Consider the following 13639-nt stretch of genomic DNA (forward strand, 5'->3'; position numbering starts at 1 on the left):
AAGTATAGTAAAGAGCTGAGTTTTCACTCTCTTTGCTGCCATCTAAGAGTCATTTGGGGTTTTGTAGGCCAAATATGGTGGGGAAGGTGCAGAGATTTGATCCTACTTGTAAAATATTGTTTCATTTTTACACTATGCTACACCAGACTGCAATCAGATTATTTAGTGGTTCAGGGTATTATGAGAAATCTGCCACCGTTTTATCATGCTGTGTGAGTAGTCCATCACATTCTGATAATCTGATTTATAACTCACGTACAGCATGCTATGTAAACATCACGACTGAGTGAACCATGGCTGTAGGTAATTTGTGTACCCTTGCATGCTCTATTTTATGTTCCTGGCCAAGACAGAACAAGGACTTAGATGAGCTCGCAATGATTTGACTTTTTAAGGGCATAGCTTAGGGGTGCCATATCTGGGCTACAAAAACATCTCTGGCTGATAGACGTTTTGCAACAAAATCGTAATCTACCTGCTAAAATGTGAAGCTCGTCAGCCAGTTACAGACAGAAGAGTGGAAATGTTGGTGGTTGCTGCCACCCAGTGTTATATAGTTTTGCTTTTCTCCTGTCCCTCAAACAGTTTGAAAAAAAAAATCACATAAGGAGTCAGAGAGAAAGCAAAACCAAATTGTGCTGCTTGTTGAAAAACTCACAAGGAAATTGTATTCATCTCCGTTGTTGAGTCAGAATCGTTGGCTATAAACAATGGTGGTTGGGGTCACACATTATTCTAAGCCAGACCATACGTCTACCTGATAATTTTAGAACAATCCAGCCATAGTTAATTAGTTAGCTCATTAAGCTGCCCAACTCTGCAACAACTCTGAGTAACATACAGTAAAATAACCACACAAGAAAGATTTATAGTCGCATTGCATTTATATTTTACTGCAACCTAGTGGAACTAATGATTTTTGTTTATGTTTAATATTTTAAAACACAGTGCATACATAGAATAACATTGCTTTTTGATCAGTCTTATTTGTCAGGACTTCCCATCTTCAAATTTACTAACTTAAATTTGTTCAAACTGGGGAAAAAGCAGTTTTTGCAATAGCATCTGTCTCCCTTTCTCCAGGAAAGGAAGACTGATGCGATTGTATTGTTTATAATCTCAGAAGCATTTTATTGGTGTGCACCAGATGTGCTTCAATAACATAGAGATCAGTGGTGAAATTCAATTTTTTTTACTACCGGTTTTGTGGGCATGGCTTGGTGGGTAAAACTTGGCAGCTCCAAATCTCAACCAGCAAATGCTCAGTCTTACACATTGGAAAAAAGAATTCAAACACTAAGTACATACTTGATGGACATTACCTTACAGATGACCCCCACCCTGTTAAAGACCTTGGAGTTTTCATGTCAAATGATCTAAGTGGCAAAGCCCACTGCAACTACATAGCAAAAAAGGCTCTAAGAGTTGTAAACCTAATCTTGCATAGCTTCTTTTCCAAAAACACCACGCTACTAACCAGAGCATATAAAACATTTGCTAGACCAATCCTAGAATACAGCTCGCCTGTTTGGAACCCTCACCACATCTCTGACATCAATACAATTGAACGTGTCCAGAAATACTTTACAAGAAGAGTTCTTCATTCCTCAAAAAACAACAAAATACCTTATCCCACCAGACTTGAAATCCTAGGCTTAGAAAACTTGGAACTCCGTCGCCTTCGACAAGACCTAAGTTTAACTCATAGAATCATCTATTGTAATGTCCTTCCTGTTAAAGACTACTTCAGCTTTAATTGCAATAATACAAGAGCAACCAATAGATTTAAACTTAATGTTAACCGCTTTAATCTAGATTGCAGAAAATATGACTTCTGCAACAGAATCATCAGTGCTTGGAACACTTTACCTGACTCTGTGGTCTCTTCCCATAATCCCAAAAGCTTTAACCAAAAACTTTCTAATATTGACCTCACCCCATTCCTAAGAGGACCATAAGGGGCGTGCATAAGAGCACAAACATGCCTACCGTTCCTGTCCTATTGTTTTTCTTTTTCTTCTTATATATATATATATGCTTATACTCAAAATTTCTGCTACTGGTTTTCCAGAACCTGTCAGAACCTGCTGAATTTCACCCCTGATAGAGATGAATGAAAAGGAGAAGCAAAATAGGGAAACTCTGGAATGACAATGGAACATTTTTATCTGGGAACTAGAAGAAGAGGGCACCAGAGCAGAGAAAAGTAGAATAACAGAAACTTTTATTAATGGATAAAAATGCAGAGCCCATGTAATCCTCAAGATACCATGTTCTTCAGGCAAGTCTGTCATTGATTGATTGATGATATCTTCATGTTAGTGTTGACTCTTAACAACAACATGGGTGATTTCCCCCCCCCCCATGATTATCTGTCCTTAGCCTGACCTTTCTTGCAATGGTGCATCCATCACCAAGGCAGCTGAGTTCTTCCACCTTCCAGTTGGTTGACCTCTTTTTTCCCCATCATTCCCATCCTTCTCCAGCGAGCTCGGTTTTATCCATGCAGCCCAAAAAGAGCGCTGGAATATTGCAGACAGGCGCTGTCAGCAATATTGTAATTTGTTTACATGTTTTTTTCGTGTAAAACCCACAGTCCATTGCAACTCTGTCACATCTGTTCCCTGAGGAGGAAAAGATTTGCATCAAAATTAGCTCCTAATTTCGTAATGAGCAGAGATTAATTGGAGGCAAACACCAGCAGGGCTATTGGCATGGAATCATGGCTTAAAATAGAAGCTCTCATCCGCAGAAGCAGAATGAGCAGCTCTTTGCATGTGTTCTTTTATCTATATTGTTGCATCAACAATTGCTGACATGTATAGTTGTTGCCATGTATTGCTTCTCAATATCAGTAGGAATTAAAAACACTCTGTCACATGGTGCGATCAGGATTGTTTCACACTATATATGGAAGTAGGAATCTATGTAGGGATGAAAACAGTGCGTGGAAGTCCTTTAAATGCGTTTCAATAAGAATAAGAAACAGAAGATGCTGTTGCCGGAAACACAGTTCAATGTTCTTTAGACACCTTCAAAAAGCAGGAGACACAAAGATCCGATGACACATTTCATTCATTCATTCATTTATCAAACTTGTATGGAAACAAAAAAGAAGGAATCTCACTTGACCTTATTGATGCCTGGTGGAACAGCTCTTCTAAATAATGATCGGGCCCATCCTGATCTTCAGGGGAACCTCATTCCAGAGGATAGACATGCTATAGAGAAGGCACACTTTCAGGGTCCTGATAAGATGACATTGTTTAATTGGGAATAACAATAGCATTTAACTTATATACCCCTTCAGTGCTTTACAGTCCTCTCTAAGTGGTTTACATATTGCCCCCAGCAATCTGTGTCCTCATTTCATCGACCTCAGAAGGATGGAAGGCTGAGTCAACCTTGATCCAGGCAGAATTAAACTGTTGGCAGTGGGCAGAATACTGCATTCTGACCACTGTGCCACCAGGGCTCATCCTTAACTAAAGGAACCTGGAACAAGTTAAACCTCCAAGACTAAATTGGCTGGACAGATACTGTGGAAAACAGGCAGACCCTCAAGGACTCCATGTCATGTAGTTTTAATGGCCTATAAATTGAACTGAACTGCACCTGGAAAGAAACTGACAATCAGAAGTGTTTCATGGACACACTGAGGTATGCCTATCACTCCCTACACCACTGTGTCCTGGACCAGTTGAAGCTTCCAGGTGGTCTTCAAAAGCAATCCCATGTAGAGTGGGCTGTACTAATCAAGCTGCAAGATAACCAGGGCGTGAGTGATTGTCTAAAGAACCCCCTGATCTAGGAACAGGCACAGACAACCTTGAAAGTGGAAGTACAACCCCATCCAAGACAGGGGTGAAATCTACTTACCTTCTTTACCGGTTTGGAAGTGCACGTGCTGCATGCGCGCACACTCCACTTGCGTGCATGCACGCATCACATGCACGTGCAGACCCTCTGTGCATGCACAAACCCTTCTGCGCATGCACAGAGGGTAAAAAACAGGTTACTTTCTGGTTAAAACCAGGAAGTAACAATGACCAGGCGAGTTGGCGGAGCCTCGCATTGCCATCGCTCCGGTTCTCCGAATCACCCGCCGCCATCGCTACCAGTTCGGCTGAACCAGTCCGAACTGGTAGCATTTCACCCCGATCCAAAGTCAAAGACAAAGTATCCTCAAATCTCTAAGCATCAATACAATCAAAAGCCTAGAGCCACTTGGTCTTGGTAGAATTGATTCTTCCCCATCTCACCCCATCTCCTGGCATTGGGACAGAACCTTGATGGCTTCACTTGACTGGCCTCAGGTTAAAAAATATAACTGTTAAAAAGAACAGTTGATTAATTGTGTCATAAGATATTGAACACTACCATCTACCAATACCATCTACCACACTACCAATTCTGGGAGTTGAAGTCCAATTGCAATGTGGTGATTTAAAACAAATTAAATCATGCTAGGCTGAAGTCTGTCCCATGTCTGATGAAATATACTTTTCTGAACTCTTGCCATTAATTTTTCAGGGCTTTGCACAATATTCTGTGCTTTTCTATGGCTATTACAATAACCAGAGAACAATTGGGTGGCTGAAATTCCGAATGCCTCTTTCATATTTTTTGGTTGGTGTTGGGACCATTGCTTATAGTTTCATGGTGGTCATCCGCACGTAAGTTTCTAGTTTTTCAAAAGCATTAAAAAGAGGTAATTAATGATTAATCGGATTATTATTATGTTACATTTATATCCTGTTTTTGGCTCTCAGGCAGCAAACACTTTTTTATCTCATTCTGTTGTGGCTTCATAACAATTCTAGGAAGCTAAGTAGATGTAGACATGGCTATTTCCAAAGTCATAAAGTCAGATAAATCATCCTAAGCCTTCCTTATCTAACTTGCAGTGTCTTTCTATGGTTTTCTTCTGACTCAATGTTATCTAAATTTCTTTCCTCGTAACCTCTAGTCCCTGTTAAGGTAATCTGTGAAAATCTTTGTAGTTATCACTAGTTTGCTGAATATTGATTTAAGACTGAATGTTTGAATCAGTGGTGGGTGACCGCTGGAATAATGTCAAGGTTCCAGAAAACCCTCTTCTGCATAAAAAAAACTCAGAAGCCATTGTCTTTCAGAGTTCTTTACTAGCATGAGGAAACTGGCACACGATGAGTGAAATTCCAAAACTGAACTTCCGGATTCTTTTCCCAGTTATACAAACCCCAAGAGTCCCATCCCCCTAACCCCTTTGCTGGTCACATGGTCCCACGTTCTCCCAGTTCATTTGAATATCTTCTCGCCACTCCTCCTGCAGATGTGAACACCATCCGACCTTGACCGCTTGAAGAATGTTACCATACCCCTCAACCCCCCTTCTTCCCCTCAGGGGAAAAATGTGGCAGCGTCTGGAACCCTAAAGTCTAGTATGGTTTCCAGGCTTGACAGCAGTGGTGAGAGGCTCCGCCCATCCACCCAGACATAATCAAATACACTCTGCGCATGCGTAGAAGCTTCTGCACATGCACAGAAGTGGTGTGTGCATGAGCGAACCAGTAGCAAAGGTAAGTGAAACCCACCACTGCAGTGCACTCTAAATCTCGAATTCAAACCAGTGGTGGGTTTCACTTACCTTTGCTACTGGTTTTCTCATACCCGCATGCGCAGAGCGTATTTGATGACATCCGGGTGGGTGGATGGAGCATCCCACCACCGCTATTACCGGTTTGCCCAAACTGGGGTGAACCTGTAGGAACCCACCACCAGCGCCCTGCCTGCTGAATCTTTTTTGTATAGGATGAGAGAATATTTCAGCCTAAAGCCATAGAACTCAGAGAAAAATTGAATCTCCCAGTGCCAAGTTTTAGGGTTTTGTACCTTGTTCTGTTCCATATCCATTCCTTACTTGATTAAAATATAAAAAGCAGTTTCACATGCAAATCATACTTTTTTTTAAAAAAAAGTTATAAACATTAACCATATTTCTTTGTATGCCTGAAAAGGTTCCCCCCCACTATAAATTCTTCACAGGAAAGGATTGCTTAGTAATTTTTATTAAGAAAGAAAACCTTACAGCACAATCTCTAGGGCCTAACAAGAAGAAATAACCCTGAATTACCATGTAACATGTAGTCTGTACATGCTAACTTTCCATCTTGGCTACAAGGTAATCTTGATCTATATTTACAGAAACTTGAGAGTAAATCACCTTAAATTCTTCAGCTTGTTGATAAATTCATCAAAGACAGTAAAACAATGAAAAGATTTGTATGTTTCGTGTTTGCTTTTTTTTCTATTTTTGCACGAGCAGATCAGAAAACAAAGGATGGTCACGAAAGGAGCTGAGATGACACCTACCTAAATCTCTCTACAGTGGAAATCATTTATCATGGAATCACAGTGTTGGAAAGAGACGTTTAGACCATTTTTTTTCCCCTTGGAAAAAAAATCATTTAAGCAACATTTCTGTTTTTGATCTTTTCAGAATGGCAAAGAACGCACATAATGATGGTGGGGGAGATGATACAAGTTTTAACTTTAGCTGGAAAATGTTCACCAGCTGGGATTATTTGATTGGCAATCCTGAAACAGCAGATAATAAATTTGCTTCAATAACTACTAGCTTTAAGGTAATCTTCGCTCATAGTTTGTTCAGAGTAATCAAGTGAGAATAATGGAATTTTACTCACAAGAGTAATATTACCCTATTATTGTGTGTGTGTGTGTGTGTGTGTATATGCAGCATCTCGGGCCCTGGTCTGGTTCCGAGTTCGAGGTTCTGTCATGTGTTCATGGCATGTGTCAGTTTGCTTTGTGTGGGGATCGGAGGGGGGTGCATCCCACACAGGATGCTACGAAACAGTTGACCAATCTGCAAACATCAACTCCATCAATCAATCAAGATGTAACAACACAGCCAACCAATCAGCTTACAGCAACTAAGCCAGCATTCCACACACACCCCACCAGTATTTATAGAGAAACTGCAGTTATAACCACGCTTTGCTCACATAAGCAGGAAGCCAAAAACTCCAGCCTGAAGATGACGAGTGAGACCTCGTCGAAACGTCGCCTAGATACTTTCAACCTTACACAGAAAAAGACCCGAATATGCCAAAACCTACATACCTATACCCATGAAAACCTTCGAAAACATATAGATATATATATGTCTTGGCATATTTGGGTCTTTTCCTGTGTAAGGTTGAAAGTATCTAAGCATTTCGATGAGTCCCACCATCTTCAGGCTGTCTTCGACCTCGCGCCCGTGCGAGCTGGGCGCGAGGCTGCACGGGTGCGAAGCCGAAAGCACCAGCCTGAAGATGACGAGTGAGACCTCGTTGAAACGTTGCCTAGATACGTTCAACCTTACACGGGAAAAGACCTAATATGCCAAGACCTACATATCTATACCCATGAAAACTCTCATTCGTCATCTTCAGGCTTCAGCTTCGTGCTTCTGGGAGCAATGTGTGATCGCAGCTGCTAGTAGGGGTTTGAACTGATTGGGTGGGAGCTTGGCTGTGCTCTGATTGGATGGGGTTTTTTTTGTGCTCTGATTGGATGGGGTTGTGTCCTGTTTGGGTGGGGGCTTGTTCGTGCTCAGATTAGTCTGAGTTGCAGGGGGATTTGAGCTGGTGAGCTGCATTGCTGTTGTTTGGCTTCGTGTTCGTGTTCGTGCTACATCTTCATAGTGGGTGTCAGTCTGCTGCATGTATGGATTGGAGGGGTTTGGCTAATGTTGCAGCTGCGGTCTGGCTTCTGGTCCTTGGTTGTGCTTCCCCCTGCAACTCAGACTAATCTGAGCACAACCAAGCCCCCACCCAAACAGGACACACCCCCATCCAATCAGAGCACAAAACCCCCCCATCCAATCAGAGCACAGCCAAGCTCCCACCCAATCAGTTCAAACCCCCACTAGCAGTTAAAAGGAAGAAGCAGCTGCGATCACACATTGCTCCCAGAAGCAAGAAGCTGAAGCCTGAAGATGACGAATGAGATTTCGTCGAAACGTCGCCAAGACACTTCCAATTTTACATGGGAGAAAACCCGAACAACCAAAGACCTATATACAAACACCCGTGAAAACCTCAGAAAACATATATATATATATATATATATATACATATACATACACACATCTATATATATATATATATATATATATATATATATATATATATATATATATATATATATACACACACACACACACACACACAAACACACACACACACACACACACACATATACATATATACATACCTGCCTGAATAGGCCATCTTCTAATGCAGGTAATTGTGTTACTCACAATACGTAGAATTCAGTAGGCACAATATAGAGATCATCCTGTTTATTGTTACTTCCACTCCTCAGGACCATATAACTACTTTGTGAATGAATAACTAAAAGGCTTATGCATTAATTACTAACCTGCTGAGCAAGTATGGAAACACATGTATGCAAATGTAAACCTTTGCACCTTATCATTTTATTATTTTATCTGAAATGTAAGTCATTTCCACAGTAACATTAAGTATGTAATTTTACAAACAGAGAATGCTAATTGAGTCTACCAGAAACATTCAGATTCCCCACTTTCTTGTCTATGAATTTCAGAAAAAAACCAAAACAACTCACTTATTGCCATTCAATATTGTCTCAAATCCAAACTGACCCAAATTCAATCCATAACAGCAAGCAATGGCAACAAGGGAGCTGGTTTGGATTTTTCTGGATTTCATAGACAAAGGAAGTGGTAATTTTGACTATTTCTAGTATCTAGCATTCCTTGTTTGTAATATTACATGCTTAATGTTACTGTGAAAATGAGTTTTACACTCTTGGCCCTACTTGAAGGGTCTCTGACCTAAATTTCAGACAGCCAAACCTCTCAGATAAAATGATAAGGTGTAGAGTTGTAGTTGTAGTTTACATCTACATATATACGTGCTCAGCAGGTTAGTAATTAGTGCATAAGCCTTCTAGTTATTCATTCACAAGGTAGTTATATAGTCCTGTCAATTAATGTTAATATTTGGATTCCCTTGTATATTATTATCTTTATTCATGGCATTATAGTGAATATTTACTTTCATGGATGTTTGAAAATATCCTTGCTTTTTAATTTGACCTTGGTAGCATCTTTTAATAATTGTGCAATATGCAGGGCAGTGGTGGAAAACAATTTTTTTTGCTACCGGTTCTATGGGTGTTGCTTGGTGGGTGTGGCAGGGGAAGGATACTGCAAGATCCCTATTCCCTCCCCACTCCTGGGGGAAGGATATTGCAAAATCTCCATTCCCACCCCACTCTGGGATGAAGTGGTATTTGCCAGTTCTCTGAACTACTCAAAATTTCTGCTACTGGTTCTAATGAAGAGCAAAAAGCATATTCTAGTTGTAGATTTTTTTTTGGCTGGTATCCTGATTCTTCTCAGTTTGCTTACTTGTACTATTTTTGTTTTAATATGTCAAATAAGCACAGGAAGCCATTGTGGAGGAACAAGAGAGCCGGAAAGAAGAGAACATCCACCTGACTCGATTCCTGAGAGTTCTTGCTAATTTCTTTGCTTTGTGCACCCTGGCTGGGAGCGGCTACCTTATTTACTTCGTCGTGAGACGATCCCAGAAGTTTGCTCTAGAAGGCATTGAAAACTATGGATGGTGGGAAAGGAACGAAGTGTGTTCCAGCAGGCTTTGTTTTCTAAAACAAATGTGATTAGAAGAGCTAGAATTATGGAGGAAAAAATAAATGCAGGGAGTTCTTGACTTAGAACAGTTCATTTAGTGACTGTTCAAAGTTATAACGGCACTGAAGGAAGTAACTTATGACAATTTTTCTCATTTATGACCATGGTAGCATCCCTGTGATCAGATGATCAAAATTCAGATGCTTGGCAACTGACTCACATTTATGATGGTTGCGGTATGCCGGGGTCAGGAGGTCACCTTCTGTGACCTTAAGTCAATGGGGAAGCCAGATTCATTTAACAATTTTATTTATTTATTTATTTATTTATTGCTCACACTTTTATACCGCCCTATCTCCCTAGGGACTCAGGGCGGTTTACAGCCATATAAAAACATGTATATATACAGAGTAAAACATTAATTTAAAAAACTATTACATAGGCCGAATATTTAAAATAGAGATATAAATAATAAAACCCCATTAAAACCAGATTTAAAATTTAAACATTTAAAAATTTAAAAATTCTAGTCCAGTTCTGCGCAGATAAATAGATGGGTCTTAAGCTCGCGGCGGAAGGTTCGAAGGTCAGGAAGTTGGCGAAGTCCTGGAGGAAGCTCGTTCCAGAGGGTGGGAGCCCCCACAGAAAAGGCCCTTCCCCTGGGTGTCGCCAGTCAGCACTGCCTGGCCGACGGCACCCTGAGGAGTCCCTCTCTGTGAGAGCGCACGGGTCGGTGAGAGGCATTCGGTGGCAGCAGACGGTCCCGTAAGTAGCCCAGCCCTATGCCATGGAGCACTTTGAAGATCATTACCAAAACCTTGAAGCGCACCCAGAAGGCCACAGGCAGCCAGTGCAGTCTGCGCAGGAGAGGTGTTACATGGGAGCCACGAGGGGCTCCCTCGATCTCCCGTGCAGCTGCATTCTGAACTACCTGGAGTCTCCGGGTGCTCCTCAAGGGGAGCCCCATGTAGAGAGCATTGCAGTAATCCAGACGAGATGTCACGAGAGCATGAGTGACCGTGCATAGGCATCCTGATCTAGAAAGGGGCGCAACTGGCGAACCAGGCGAACCTGGTAAAAAGCTCTCCTGGAGACGGCCGTCAAATGGTCTTCAAAAGACAGCCGTCCATCCAGGAGGACGCCCAAGTTGCGCACCCTCTCCATTGGGGCCAATGACTCGCCCCCAACAGTCAGCCGCGGCTGCAGCTGACTGTACCAGGATGCCGGCATCCACAGCCACTCCGTCTTGGAGGGATTGAGCTTGAGCCTGTTTCTCCCCATCCAGACCCGTACGGCTTCCAGACACTGGGACAACACTTCGATAGCTTCGTTGGGGTGGTCCGGTGTGGAAAAGTACAGCTGAGTGTCATCAGCGTACAGCTGGTACCTCACACCGAAACCACTGATGATCTCACCCAGCGGCTTCATGTAGATGTTGAACAAGAGGGGCGAGAGAATCGACCCCTGAGGCACCCCACAAGTGAGGCGTCTCGGGGCCAACCTCTGCCCCCCCGTCAACACCGTCTGCGACCGATCAGAGAGATAGGAGGAGAACCACCGATGAACGGTGCCTCCCACTCCCAATCCCTCCAACCGGTGCAGCAGGATACCATGGTCGATGGTATCAAAAGCCGCTGAGAAATCTAATAGGACCAAGGCAGAGGAATAACCCCTATCCCTGGCCCTCCAGAGATCATCCACCAATGCGACCAAAGCCGTCTCAGTGCTGTATCCGGGCCGAAAACCGGACTGGAACGGGTCTAGATAGACGGTTTCCTCCAGGTACTGGGGTAGCTGACATGCCACCACACTCTCTACAACCTTCGCCGTGAAGCATTAGTAATTGGGTTACTAACTTAACAACTGCAGTGAGTCACTCAACAACTATGGCAAGAAAGGTGGTAAAATGGGGCAAAATTCACTTAACAACCATCTCACTTAGCAACAGAAATTTTTGGCTCAACCATGGTCATAAGTCAAGGACTATCTGTACTTCGAAGAGGAGAACATTTACTATTATTAGTCTAACACAATTAAATCAGAGGAGTAGAGTGTACTGATTAATAAATTATATCAGGTTATGTTTGGAGAAGAGAAGATGCCTGTTATATCATAACTTGGTCCTTACTTATACTTAGCTCTTTCAGGATGTATGTGTTCACATAGCTTGTCACTGAAGCTTTTCATTTTCAGAATGGACATAAAGGAATTGTAATGTTATTGAAATGATTTTTCTCATAAGAGGTTTTGGATTGCATCTACGGTACTCTCACATTCAATTTTCACAGAAATGAAAAAAATAATTCAGGATTGTGAAGGTCCCATAGATTTCAGTGAGAATTATGTATGACTAAAATTAGGATGGATGGACTCTATCATCTTGGTGAATAGCTTGGTGAAAACTGCACTTAAATACTCACTGTTTCTATGTAACGCTGTCAAATCAGTTGTGCTGAAGTAATGCAATTGCAAAATTTGTTGGGCTTTCAGACAACATTTCAGTCAAATGTGAAATCCAGCCGTATTACAGATCTGCTGCTACAAGTGATGAACACATGTTCTTTTCAGATTTGGAATGCAACATTTGGTGATTACAGCACCAGATTTTCACCATCTATATATACTATGCTTGATATTATTAGGACTGTGAAATGCCTTTCGGAATCTAGGAAGAGTTGCCCAATCAAACTCTAATATTCAGAGTAACTCAATGTTACAATAATAAATTGTCTGCGAGCTCCTTGGTGCTCTCTGATCTTGGTTGTTTTCTTGCAGATGTTTCATTACCCAAACTAGCTAACATCATCAGTGCTAGTTTGGACTAGCGCTGATGATGTTACCCAGGGGTGAAATGCTCCCGGATCGGACAGGATCGCGTGATCCGGTAGCGATGGCGGCTGCTGGTTCGGAGGACTGGTAGCAAAAATCCCTGGCCCCGCCCCCCTGCCTCTGCTGAGCCGCACCATCTGCAGAGGTGGTTTTTTTTTTACTTTTAAAAACAGTTTTTCTTCAGCCGAAACAGGCCTTTAAAATAAAAAAATCAATTTAATCTATTACGTCGGTCATCAACTGTCTGGCTTTGCTCACTGAGGAACTCTGGGATTTGAAGTCCACAATCAAATAAAATAAAATAAAATAAAATAAAATAAAATAAAATAAAATAAAATAAAATAAAATAAAATAAAATAAAATAAAATAAAATAAAATAAAATAAAATATTTGTGCAGCTTTCTGAGATTTGGTGTGTTTCTGTAGTGTTTCACTCTAACTACACAAACACACAACATCTCAGAAAGCTGTATTGTGTGTGTGTGTGTGTGTGTGTGTGTGTGTTAGTTGTGTGTGTGTAAAGTGTGAAAGTTGGTTTTTGGTACCTCTTATTGTTTTTTTATACTTTCTTTATTATTTTTATTATTTATTGTTATTGGCCATGCCCACCAAGCCATCTGACCACCAAGCCACGCCCACCAATTAAGCCACGCCCACAGAACCGGTAGGGAAAATTTTTAGATTTCACCCCTGATGTTACCTAGTTTGGACAATGAAATGTACACCAGCCTGCTGCTTGTGCAGCCCAGTTCCCCTCTCCCCGCAGCCAGGTTGCCAAGCTGCAAAGGTTGGGAACTGCTGGACTAGATGATCTCTGAGGCCCCTTCCAGTTCTATGATTCTATGTTCTATGATATGCAAACTCATGGATAAGACTATAAAGACCTGTATCACTCATCATAACTTTACACTCTGGTTTCATTCAAATGATTCTCTAAACATGGTTTGAAGGATCACAAATAAAGACAATTCACATGTTTCTTTCCTTTTACATGTGAGACTTGAGTCCGTGCTTCCTATTTGAATTAAATATATTTCATATTGTAAAACTACTTGATTTAATGGCCCTTCCAAATCCGCAAACATGGTTTATAATCCTGCTTCATTAAGACTTGTTCAGTGT

General features: G+C 41.5%; 1 protein-coding gene across 1 annotated transcript in view; it reads left to right on the top strand.

Annotated features, from left to right (window-relative positions):
* The window catches only part of TMC1 (transmembrane channel like 1), a 61457-nt gene that overhangs the window by 26027 nt on the left and 21791 nt on the right, over positions 1–13639 (top strand). The window contains exons 9-11 of the mRNA XM_058169648.1: positions 4534–4676; positions 6482–6626; positions 9484–9678. Of these exons, the coding sequence (XP_058025631.1) occupies positions 4534–4676; positions 6482–6626; positions 9484–9678 (483 nt within the window). The remainder of the gene's footprint in view (positions 1–4533; positions 4677–6481; positions 6627–9483; positions 9679–13639) is intronic.

The sequence above is a fragment of the Ahaetulla prasina genome, chromosome 2 (genome assembly GCF_028640845.1).
Source record: "Ahaetulla prasina isolate Xishuangbanna chromosome 2, ASM2864084v1, whole genome shotgun sequence".
NCBI lineage: Eukaryota > Metazoa > Chordata > Lepidosauria > Squamata > Colubridae > Ahaetulla > Ahaetulla prasina.